This window comes from the organism of the source record quoted next, unplaced genomic scaffold (assembly GCF_019419815.1).
Source record: "Pyrus x bretschneideri cultivar Hongxiangsu unplaced genomic scaffold, Pyrus_bretschneideri_v1 Contig77, whole genome shotgun sequence".
NCBI classification, from domain to species: Eukaryota; Viridiplantae; Streptophyta; class Magnoliopsida; order Rosales; family Rosaceae; genus Pyrus; species Pyrus x bretschneideri.
In genome coordinates this window covers 1-11,553 of record NW_025999817.1, presented here as the reverse complement: position 1 = coordinate 11,553, position 11,553 = coordinate 1, and the positions used below count along the sequence as shown (strand labels likewise).

General features: G+C 38.0%; 3 protein-coding genes across 5 annotated transcripts; 2 read left to right on the top strand and 1 right to left on the bottom strand.

Moving 5' to 3' along the window:
• Positions 1-213: 213 nt before the first annotated feature.
• LOC108868116 (haloacid dehalogenase-like hydrolase domain-containing 5) lies at positions 214-4,614 on the bottom strand. Of its 3 annotated transcripts, XM_048575007.1 has the most exons (11): positions 4,117-4,612; positions 3,917-4,006; positions 3,786-3,821; positions 3,609-3,682; positions 3,441-3,481; positions 2,498-2,551; positions 2,125-2,171; positions 1,672-1,824; positions 1,524-1,604; positions 1,134-1,364; positions 214-463 (listed from the first exon to the last, which is right to left on the bottom strand). In XM_048575007.1, exons 2-8 carry the CDS (start codon positions 4,002-4,004, stop codon positions 1,814-1,816), a joined length of 351 nt encoding a protein of 116 aa, XP_048430964.1. In that variant the 5' UTR covers positions 4,005-4,006; positions 4,117-4,612; the 3' UTR covers positions 214-463; positions 1,134-1,364; positions 1,524-1,604; positions 1,672-1,813. The 3 variants fall into 3 exon arrangements, with proteins under 3 accessions (XP_048430964.1, XP_048430965.1, XP_048430963.1); XM_048575006.1 differs by lacking the exons at positions 214-463; positions 1,134-1,364; positions 1,524-1,604; ... (1 more) ...; positions 2,125-2,171; positions 2,498-2,551 and adding an exon at positions 2,581-3,123 and having other exon boundaries at positions 4,117-4,614; XM_048575008.1 differs by lacking the exons at positions 2,125-2,171; positions 2,498-2,551; positions 3,441-3,481; ... (2 more) ...; positions 3,917-4,006; positions 4,117-4,612 and having other exon boundaries at positions 1,134-1,228; positions 1,317-1,364; positions 1,672-1,818.
• A 445-nt stretch (positions 4,615-5,059) lies between these two features.
• On the top strand, positions 5,060-7,494 carry LOC103930054 (probable protein phosphatase 2C 63). The gene is made up of 4 exons (XM_009339344.3): positions 5,060-5,544; positions 5,721-6,094; positions 6,610-6,846; positions 7,038-7,494. The coding sequence occupies exons 1-4, from the start codon at positions 5,277-5,279 to the stop codon at positions 7,305-7,307; spliced, it is 1,149 nt and encodes a 382-aa protein (XP_009337619.2). The 5' UTR covers positions 5,060-5,276; the 3' UTR covers positions 7,308-7,494.
• Positions 7,495-8,525: 1,031 nt separating this feature from the next.
• Positions 8,526-11,513, top strand: LOC103965290 (probable LRR receptor-like serine/threonine-protein kinase At3g47570). Its single transcript, XM_048574985.1, has 2 exons — positions 8,526-10,965; positions 11,067-11,513. The coding sequence occupies exons 1-2, from the start codon at positions 8,526-8,528 to the stop codon at positions 11,420-11,422; spliced, it is 2,796 nt and encodes a 931-aa protein (XP_048430942.1). The 3' UTR covers positions 11,423-11,513.
• The last annotated feature ends 40 nt before the right edge of the window (positions 11,514-11,553 follow it).

Here is an 11,553-nt window from a genome sequence, read left to right as displayed (position 1 = left end):
TACGCAAGGTTCTTTAACAAAATCATAATTATGAATAACTGTTATGATATTCAAAATCCTTCTCGAACCCCGCTGGTGTTTAGGGATGATTTTGGACTACATGGATATTTGAGATTACGAAGAAGATTATGAATAACTAAACATCGGTCAAATTTTTTTTTGTTAGAGGACAGCAATTGTTCATAATTGGTTTGATCTTGGACATAATAACAATTACGAATATTTGTTTTCTTCACATTATCTTCTCGAATTGGGGTTCAACATTAGAAGTTCTTTTCTCAAGTCTCAACATTAAGCAAAATGAAGAAAACAAAAGGCCAAAAGCAAAAAGCCACCTCTTCCGCTGTTATCACCTTCCCTTTTCTTCAACACTCACTCCCAACAGAAAATCTATGGCAAGAATACACTTTCCCCACTTCCTTTTTCTTCGAGCCTCAACAAATGGGTCTGCAACCAATGCCAACTGAAATAATTGAGGTTAAGCAAGAGGAGTTGATAAAGTTAGCAATTCACAAACCAAATTGAAAATCTAATTCCAAAATTCCAAACACCCACCAAATGGTTTCGGATAAAGTTTTAAAGTTGAATACACGTTACCGATACATAAGGGTACATAAGAATGAGAAGTATGAAAATTTTAAAACAAAGGGCCAATCGTGCTCTTTGGCAAATTGCAATTTAAGTTTGGCTGCTTTTCAGTTTCACTCTACCCTTAGATTTGTTCTTCTTTATGAGTAGACCTTCCAACCCAACATCCATCCACAGATATAATTGTCCCTAGCTACACCAACACGAATCCAAAATCATATATATTGTCCAATGTAAACTAATTCTTAGCTAATTAACATGTTCAAATCCTTATTTTCTCATAATAAAATAACAGAAAATTAAACAACCCAAAAATCAAAACAACCCCACTTGTAGTTTTAGCTCATTAATCCATTGGATAAATTGATGCCAAATTCAATCAGAAAACATACAATTAACAACAACCCAGAAAAGCCATCCAAAAAACCAACAAATTAACCAAAAAATAGCACTTGTACTTTTAGCTTAGTCTTCCAATTGAATCAGATATACCATCAAATTTCAATCAGAAAATAGAAAATTAAGAACCCAGAATTTTCACTCACCTGCTGTGAAACTCGTCCCTGTTGAGCAGCTGTAGGAACAGGTAAACTGGGTGATATATACAACCGATTAAAACACTCAACTTTAGCTGCTTCAGCTACATAACAGAAAAAGAAAAAAAAGTTAATTTAACTATAATTAAGTAATCTGGTTTAAGATATATACCTCATCCCCAACATTCATTCCAAAATCGATATTGCACGGTATCTTATTCTCAATCAAATACGGTCCACCTACACGTTTCAAAATTCCTACAGTGTCAGTAATGATTTACCCTTTGTTTTGGCAAAAGTTTTTTGCATACGCTAACATTTTAGTCAACCAATTTACATGATAGGAACCGTAAATTGGCAGCACAACAAAAGAGGATCAACAAAAATCTCGACAATTACCTGAAACTACCATTCCACTTCTTTTCAATTGTGAAGCACTATACATGTTTCACTACCAAATGCTCATATACATGATCAAACCTAAAAAATAAAAATAAAAAATAAAATAAAATAAAATCGTTGGAGAATCATAAGATGAATGACTCACATGCTTTCTATCTTGGCAGCTTAGTTTCAGGAAGCGAACATGTGCACAATGGGACCGTCTATGCCTTCAGTTGAATGTGAGTTGAAAAGACTATTCGCAATAGCTTAAACCAACTCGGTCCCTCTCTTTATACATTCCTTCACTAATGCCTCCCTAAATACCATGAAAAAACACAAATCAAAATTTCACCCACTGAACAAAAACCCATCAGCATAGTGTGATAAATTCATTATTTCACTTATGACTGCCACTTTACTGATGGGATTAATCCAAATAAAATCCCAATTTCCAAAAGTAAATTTTCAATTAATTTCTCAAGAGCAATAATTTCAAAAAGCCCAGAAGTATACAAAATATTACCAAAAAATAGAGATATTGAATAAGTAAAGAAAAATAATTTGGAGAAGGGGATGGAGGGGAATCTATGATGAGGGTCGAAGGCTATGAGATTACCCAGATCAACTTGAAAATGCTGATGCCGGGTCTCCATTGCCGCTTTACTGCAGTTACAACAATCATGACTTAGTATGTTGCTACAACTGATAAACAACAAAACTTCGTTGCCCATATGTGCGAGAACTAATAGCGACCATCAGAAAGGCTTAAAGTAAAAGCAACCTATTCCCTAACATGAACCAACAAAACTGCATTGCCCAATACATGCGAGAACTGATAGTGAGCATCATAAAGACTCTAATTAGAAGCAATCTATTCCCCAGTATGAACCGAAATACAGTTACAATATCCCAGATAATCAAATATGTACGATCTACTTACAATGAACTTTGGCAAACTAATTCATATCACACATTCATATCATACATACCTGAGAATGATTATTCCCACCATCATAGCTTTGTTGCTTTGGTATGTGTTTTCACTGAGTAGAAAAGGAAGCATTATTATTCAATTTAGTCCCAACATATGTAAGGACGATTATAATAGTACAAAGAATAAAAATGCATAAATTAGCAAAGACTACTATACTAATCCTAATCAATTAATGAGCACAGATATAACTAATGTGCCCTGTCTCCCATTATAACTAAAATTAAACCCAAATAACACCAGCTAGCCATACAAAAGCAAGAAGTATCTTTAACTAATAAATCGCAACCATTTGGAATTCATCAAAAGCTTGGAACTGCAAGAAAAATAATAATCAATAAATGGTTGTTATAAGCACATGAATAAGAATGCAGAGATTATAAAAAAATAAGATAGAATCTCACACAGAAAGGATAAAACAACAAAGAATTAAAGCCAGAGAGATTTTGCGGTAAAATGCCCCAAGCGCAGCAGTTTTTTGTGGGATTTTACTGAAAAACTTGTTCCTATGGAATTTCATGATCAGGGGATATGCTTGCAATGGATGTCCGTTCAAGTTTCTGGTTTTGTACCGTGAAATACTTAGTTTTGGACAGAAAGCGAACAATGAGTTCATTCTCAAATCTGCACAACACAAACCGAAAATCTTGAACAGAAGAATATAAGGAAATCTCTCTCTCAGACAAATTACGTAGTGAGTCTATTGACCATTTAGTAAGGTTGAAATGCATACGCTTAGATGCATAATTCAAGTTGATTTGCACCATGTATAACTATTCATTCCCACATTTAGCCTAGAGGAATATACATGTAGCACAGAAAAATGAACCATGCCAGCACTGCAAATACTCGATCAAACGCAAAAGAAAACAGTATAAACTTGTACAGCAAGAATTTACTTTCTGACCCATAACTCAGCTTATATGCATCATATTACATACCTGTTTAGTAACTGCTTAAAAGGTGTATGGCCCTGTAAAACCTGCATCCAACACCACGCAATCAACAAAAAGGTAAAATTACATAAAAATAAGAGGTAAAAAGCACACAAATCTGGATAAAAGAGTTAAAATTATAAAAATTTATGAAAACCCTCAACAAAAATATACCTGTAAAGGTGAAATCTTCACTCCTAAAAGTGAACTTAACTCAAGGGCTCTTTTGGATTCACTAATCCCACCTCCTATCACAACCAAAAAACCCAAAAATTTAAAACAATTAATTAAAAAAAAAAAAACAAAAATTTGGATTATACCAGGTGGAAAAATTACAAATTAGAAACTAACCATTTGTCAAGAACACGTATGGAATCCTGAGATTACCTAGCAAAAAAATTTAAAATTCCAGAAATTAATTCCCAGAAAGATCAAAAATTGGGAGATGGGTATAAGAAATGGGGGTACCAGAATCGTCGTACAATCTTCTGAAGGCCCGAGGAGAGCCTCCGATGGGAGCTTCGCTTCGTAAAACGACGCCGTCGATGTCGAACACAATGCCGAAGGCATCCCTGATGCAATTAAAACTAATCAGGAGGATTAAACCCACTTGAATCTCGCCGTAGAACATCATCATTAAATTTATGAAAAATAAATAAATAAAGAGAGAGATTGATCGTACGGTGTGGACTGCGAGGAGAGTTGCGAGAATAAGCGTATGATGTTATGGGAGAAAGCGGATGACGGTTGGTCACGGTTTCGGCTCCGTCAAGCTTTTCTCTAGAGGGTAGGTTCAATAGTCGAGTACAGGCTCTGGTTCAACCCTGGAAATTCCTTCTCCGATTCCATCGAATCGCTAGATAGTTTTGGCTCGCTCTCAAAGCCCACACTTTGCCTGCGCAAAGCTAAATTTCGAGAATTCCTCTTCCCTGCATTCAGAAACACACCGTGATTTAATTTTAGATTTTAGAGAGAGCGAGAGAGGGAGTGGAGATGGTGTTGGGAGTGAGGGGGAAGGATGTGAAAGAATAGGAATTGAAATCGAGGTGCCGGCTTTGATCTGGTTGGTAGTTCGTAGAACGTGGAGGGTTGTTTGAATCCCACGTTTGCAATTCTCATTCCTTATCCTGCAACTTCCGCTTTGATGCTCTCTCTTCCAGTTATGGTTTTTTTACCACTTTGTCCTTATTTTCTTAACTTTTTGGATTTCAATTGTGAAGAAAACGAAGGGGCTTTCTTGGCATTTTTGAAAGCTTCACCAAACTGGGGCTCTCACTTTATATATATAGATTAAAGCAAAATACAATAAACTCCCGGTAAACACAAAAAAAACCAATTATAATTTCAAAAAATATTTAAAAAAAATTGTGAATAATTTTTTTATATTTAGGTGCTAAAGTCGTAATTAATTTCATGGAGCAAGTTCTGAAATTATTCGCCTTATGATTACTAATCTGTACACATTAGATAATGACAGAGTGAAATATGAGATTTTTCTTTTGACCGAAATATAAGGAAAAAATAACAAAATGAAAAAGAAAAAGGTAACCAATGAAAAAAAATGAAAAAAAAAAAAAAAACGCGGCAGAGTTGAGCGTATGAAAGGTAGGATTCGTCGATTCCTGATTCATATTCAGCTAGCTCTGCTTCCCTCCTCTTCACGCGTCTCCCCCACGACTTTGATTTCCTGGTCATCTCTCTATCTCTCTCCTCCCTTTCTCTCCCTAAAAACCTCTCGAATTTCTGTCATCTTTCCCATCATTTTCAAACGCATCGACTGCTAAAAACCCAAATCGAAGCGCAACCCAGAATACACGAACGGAGACGACGAACTGAGACAGAATGCTGCGCTCGTGCTACAGGCTGCTCGAGCGCTGTTTGGGGTTGCGATCTGGTGCTGGGGGCGGAGGCGATGGCCTTTGGCACATGGACTTGAAGCCCCACGCCTCCGGTGACTACTCGATCGCTGTGGTTCAGGCCAATTCGAATTTGGAGGACCAAGGTCAGGTCTTCTCCTCACCCTCTGCAACGTATGTTGGTGTTTATGACGGCCATGGCGGTCCCGAAGCTTCTAGATTCGCCAACAACCATCTCCTCCCATATTTACACAGTATGGCTCTTTTTCTGCTGTATTTTAAGCAAAAGACTTGAAATTTCAATATTTGAATGAGAATGTTTGAATTGGGTTTAAGGGTATATGATGAAATTGGGTTGGTAGTTCAAAGACTTAAATTTGAGTTTGTTTTTTGGTTCAAAATTCTGAGATTTTTTGTGGGTTTTTAATAGAATTTGCGATGGAGCAAGGTGGATTATCAGCAGATGTGATAAAGAAGGCATTCAGTGCCACTGAAGAGGGTTTTTTGCATTTGGTGAAGCGATCTTTGCCAATGATGCCCCAAATCGCTTCCGTTGGTTCGTGTTGCCTTGTGGGAGCAATATCAAATGATGTTCTATATGTAGCCAATCTGGGGGACTCGAGAGCTGTCCTTGGCCGGAGAGTTTCAGATGGTAAGAGGAGTCAGGTGGTGGCAGAACGCTTGTCCACTGATCACAATGTGGGAGTTGAGGAGGTCAGGAAGGAGGTTGAAGCACTACATCCTGATGATTCACATGCTGTGGTGTATATTCATGGAGTTTGGAGGATAAAAGGCATAATTCAGGTACAGTGGGATTCTTTTAATGAAACAATTCATGTTTGTTGTGAAATTATGAGTTTTTAAGTAGTGAATTTCGATTTGGTAATCTAGGAGTAAGCATTGTGGCCTTAGAAAAACTTGCGGACTGAATCCAAAACATTGTTTTATGTCTTTAGTGAATGAAACTTGTTCAACTTGTTCCTTGTATTCTTAGATTTCTAAAGAGAGCTGTATGTTCCAGGAGCCTTATCCTCCAACTCCTGATCCGGCATCTCATGCTTAGAAGTGATTGTTTTCCATGCATGAGATGTACACGAACCCCCCAGAAGCATAGAACTGAAGCTAATGTAATTATAGCGCGGTTACTTTTCTTTATCTCTATGAAACTTTATTGAGCTTGTGAATATTTTGTTTCAAATTTTCAGGCGTAAAATAGTTGCTAATTACATATTTCAATTTTGTTTGTGGGTTTAGGGATAGCACTATAGGAGTTAAAACTTAAATGTGGAGGATATGGTCTAAATGTTCTTTTATTTCAGGTGTCAAGATCTATTGGTGATGTTTATTTAAAGAAGCCGGAGTTTAACAGAGACCCCATATACCAGCAATTTGCGAACCCTGTTCCCATGAAACGGCCAGTGATGACTGCAGAGCCCTCAATCATTACAAGGAACCTTAACCCACAGGATATGTTTTTGATCTTTGCCTCAGATGGCCTATGGGAACAGTTGAGCGATGACGCAGCAGTAGAAATTGTTTTCAAAAACCCAAGAGCTGTAAGTTCCCGTACTTCACCTATTGCATACAATAACATGCCACCAGGAAAATGTAGTGGTCCAAGTTTCATTTCTCCGCTAATTAGATATAAATGTTTACAGTAATAATAACAGTAGGACTTGAATAATCTGAATTTGTAAAAATATATTCCGGACATCTCTGTGACACAAAATCGGCTTAACAATTGCAGGGTATTGCAAAGAGATTAGTAAGAGCTGCTCTTCAAGAAGCTGCAAAGAAGAGGGAGATGAGATACAATGACATAACGAAAATCAAAAAGGGAACAAGGCGGCACTTTCATGATGACATCACTGTTATAGTAGTCTATCTTGATGACCACAAAAGCTCCTCGAAATGTAAATCCAAGAATATCATTCTTGGCTCTACCAGAGCACCTGCTGATATTTTCTCGGTCAGTGCAGATAAAGCGGAGCAGGATCTGCATCGCGTGATCTCATGAACCGAAGAAAACTTTAAATGGTCGATACCATTAGCATAGTTTAGTTATTTGCTGCAATAAAGGAAAACCATGTGAATAAGGTTAGGTTTTTTTTCGTTTCTGAAATGGTTGCTGTCTATTAGACGAAGAATGTAATAGCATAGGTATACAAGCAGGTTTGAATGCAGACTGATAGCAAACTCCAGAAGTTGAAGTACCAATTTTGTGACCGTTAGATTTGGCTTTAATGAAATCCTGTGGTTGAGATTCTGTGGCCTGTGATTTAATCTTAGCCACAGAATTTCATTAAAGTCAAATGTGTCCCCATTTTTTTTGAAAAATGGGGATCCCTTCCCTTAAAGGACCTGAGAGAAAATGAATGGGTATGAGTATGAATAACTTCAAAACCCTCATGTTTATAAACGCAATAGAAGTAAAGATAATTCGGGCAAGAACACTTGTCATTGGATTGGGAACCAAATTTATTCTCATTTTGTTAACACAGCACTAAGTCGCCCAAGTTTGAAGATGAAAACTTGAGCTCCTAAGTTGACCAACTTCTTAGAATTAAGAAGCCATTCGTTGTTACTTGTAAATCACATGATTGACACACAGCATAAAAAAAAAATAAGCGCAGAAGAAATTTATCCCTATGTATCAAACTGAAATTGGCCTATAAAAAAAATGAGTCATTACATACAACGAGTCAAGTGTTTTCGTAAATTTTCAAAGCACCTGGAGTCATAAAAAAAAAAATTAGCGCAAAATAAATTTATGCTTATGTACCAAACTGTAATTGACCTATAAAAAAAATGAGTCATTGCAAACAATGAGTCAAGTATTTTCGAAATTTTCAAAGCACCTAAAGTCATGCCAGCAATTTCTCTGATAACCTTAAAGCCACCACTCATCATGAGTCCAAGTCTTACTCCGTAAACAACACGTTGGGGTCGGTCTTTGTTCAACCTAGTCATTGTCTTTCTTTCACTTTCTTGGAAAATTCTAAAGTAAGAAAATACACCATAATTTGTAGACTAGTAAAGTCAAGCACTCAAAGACTAACAACAGTTGTAGAAGAAAAAGACTAGCGAGTAGACCATTGACTGAGTAGGCCTGAATCATTAGGCATTAAGTGACAGAGAGAACAAGACGGTTCAAATTAGTATTTCATGCCTAGTTTGAAATCAAACTTACCATTTTCACCTCTCAACCCAATCTCTCTCTCTCTCTCTCTCTAAAATGGTCACTTTTGTTCACAGATTGATCTTAACATGCACATTTTTCACTGCACTATTGTGCTGTTGGAGCTCAGAGCAAGGGAATGAGACAGATAGGCTAGCACTGCTGGCCATCAGAGCTCAAATAAAGCAGGACCCTCACAGGGTCATAAGCTCATGGAATGATTCCGTTCACTTCTGCCAATGGCACGGAGTCGCCTGCAGTCCACAACAGCACCAGAGGCTCATTGTGTTAGACCTAAAGTCTCAAAATTTAGTTGGGTCCCTACCCCCACAGATAGGGAACCTAAGCTTCCTGAGGGCACTTCACCTCCAAAACAATAGCTTCAGTGACGAAATCCCTCCAGAAATTGGCCGTTTGCGCAGATTGCAGGTACTGCGTCTAGACAATAACTTGCTTACTGGCCCTATTCCTGTCAATGTATCTAGTTGCTTCAACCTCATTAATCTCAATGTTGGTTACAACAACCTGGTGGGAAAAATTCCACCAGAAATTTCCACCTTATCTAAGCTTCAATTACTTGTGTTGCAAGTGAACGATTTAACTGGAGAAATCCCTCCTTCGTTTGCCAACCTCTTGTCTTTAAAGATATTTCGTTTGAATGATAATAACTTAGAAGGAAGCATCCCTAGTTCTCTAGGCCAATTGAGAAATTTAACTTATATCTCATTGGCTTCATGTGCATTATCTGGTGTTGTTCCTCCATCTATTTATAACCTCTCTGCTCTCGTTGGGTTTGACTTATCCCGAAACCAACTTCAAGGGAGTATTTCCTCATACTTGGGCAACACTCTTCCTAATCTCCAGTACTTTTACATCAATGGGAACAAATTTACTGGTTCCATTCCTCTCTCGATATCCAATGTCAAAAATCTAGCGGAATTCGATGTTTCAGAGAATGAACTCATTGGACAGGTGCCAAATTTGCAGAACTTCGTTAACTTAGAATCATTGGGTATGGGGAACAACCACTTCACAGGTAACATCCCAACCGACATTGGGAAACTCTCAAAGCTTAGGCGATTAGGTCTTCAAAACAATCATTTATCAGGGAGCATCCCATCCTCTCTAGGAAATTTGAAAATGTTAACAATACTCTTATTGCAAGGAAATAATCTTGAGGGCAGCATCCCTTCAAGCTTAGGAGAATGTCACAGGCTCCTACTTTTGAATCTATCTCAAAATAACCTTGGTGGCACAATACCTCAACAAATTATTGGCCTCCCCTCCTTGTCAGTTTCTTTGGACTTGTCAAGAAACCACTTTGTTGGTCCCTTTCCATTGGAGGATGGAAACTTGAAGAATCTAAGTGAATTGGATGTCTCCGATAACATGTTATCCGGAGAACTTTCTGGTAGTCTTGGCAGTTGTCTGAGTCTCAAAGTCCTACACTTGCAAGGCAATTTATTCAAGGGACAGATTCCTTCTTCTTTTATCTCATTGGAACGGATTCAAGATTTTGATGTTTCTCGCAACAATTTGTGGGGTGAAATTCCGAGTTTTCTAGAGGGCTTTTTCTTCTTGAAGAAGCTAAACCTGTCTTTCAATGAGTTTCATGGGGCAGTGCCAGTTGAAGGTGTTTTTGAACATCTAAGTGTGACTTCAATTATTGGTAACACCAAGCTATGTGGCGGCATTGCTGATCTTCAGCTGCCCGAGTGCAACGCTAAGGGTGGTGGAGGATTGTCTCATAGTTTGATACTAATAATTTCAATGTCCGGGGTTATAGGTATAGCTATGGTTTTGTCTCTTGTATTTCTTCTTCCCTCAAGAAAGAAGAAAAGAAAAGAAATGGAAATGCCAACAATGTCAAACTCTCTTTTGAAATTGTCATTTTCCGCTCTCCTAAAAGCTACAGATGGGTTCGCTTCAGCAAATTTGATTGGTGTTGGTAGTTTTGGGTCTGTGTACAAAGGTGTACTTCTTGACGATGATAGAGAACAGATTGTTGCTGTTAAGGTGCTTAACATGTTACGCCGGGGAGCTTCCAAGAGCTTCATAGCCGAATGTGAGGCCTTGAGAAATATCCGGCATCGAAACCTCGTCAAGATCATAACTACATGTTCGAGTGTTGATTTTCGCGGCAATGATTTCAAGGCTCTGGTGTATGAGTTCATGAACAACGGGAGCTTAGAGGAGTGGTTACATCCAACTACTCAAACAGAGGAGGTACGAGAAGCCCCCAAAAGTTTAAGTATTCTTCAGAGGCTAGACATAGCCATCGATGTTGCTTCTGCACTGGATTATCTTCACAATCATTGTGGAACACCGATAGTTCACTGTGATCTCAAGCCAAGCAACGTTCTTTTGGACAACGAATTGACTGCACACGTTTCTGACTTTGGACTTGCAAGATTTCTCTCTAAAGTAACCAGTAACGTTTCTGGAAATCAAGTAAGTTCCATCGGAATAAAAGGATCGGTTGGGTATGCAGCTCCAGGTATATTAATGTCCTCATATGCTTCTCAGTTTAAAACTAGTGTAACCCGAGAGAATGATTTCATGAATTTATGTTTATGATTTGTGATTTTTGAACTGCAGAGTATGGTATGGGAAGTAAGGTGACGACGTATGGGGATGTCTATAGCTTCGGCATTCTCTTGTTAGAGATGTTTACACGCAAGAGACCCACTGATTACATGTTTAGTGACAGCTTGAACCTTCATAATTTTGTGAAGGCGGCACTCCCGGATGAAGTTACAGAAATTGCAGATTCACTACTTCTTCAAGGAGAGAACATCGGAAGGAGCCCGAATGACACTCAGAAGATGCTGGAGTGCCTGCATTTCATCTTTCAAATTGGAATAGCATGTTCCATCGAGTCCCCAAGAGACCGAAAGGGTATCAGTGATGTTGTATCTGAATTGCAGTCCATAAGGGGCATTCTTCTTAAGTAGAAACTTTTTCTGTTCTCTTGTAATAGTTTTAGAGTCTCTATATCCCGTTAGACGATAAAGCATTCTAACTCGATGTTTCGTTATCTTGTCATTTTTTTTTTTGTTTATGGATTGTTTTCTTTGATACAAAT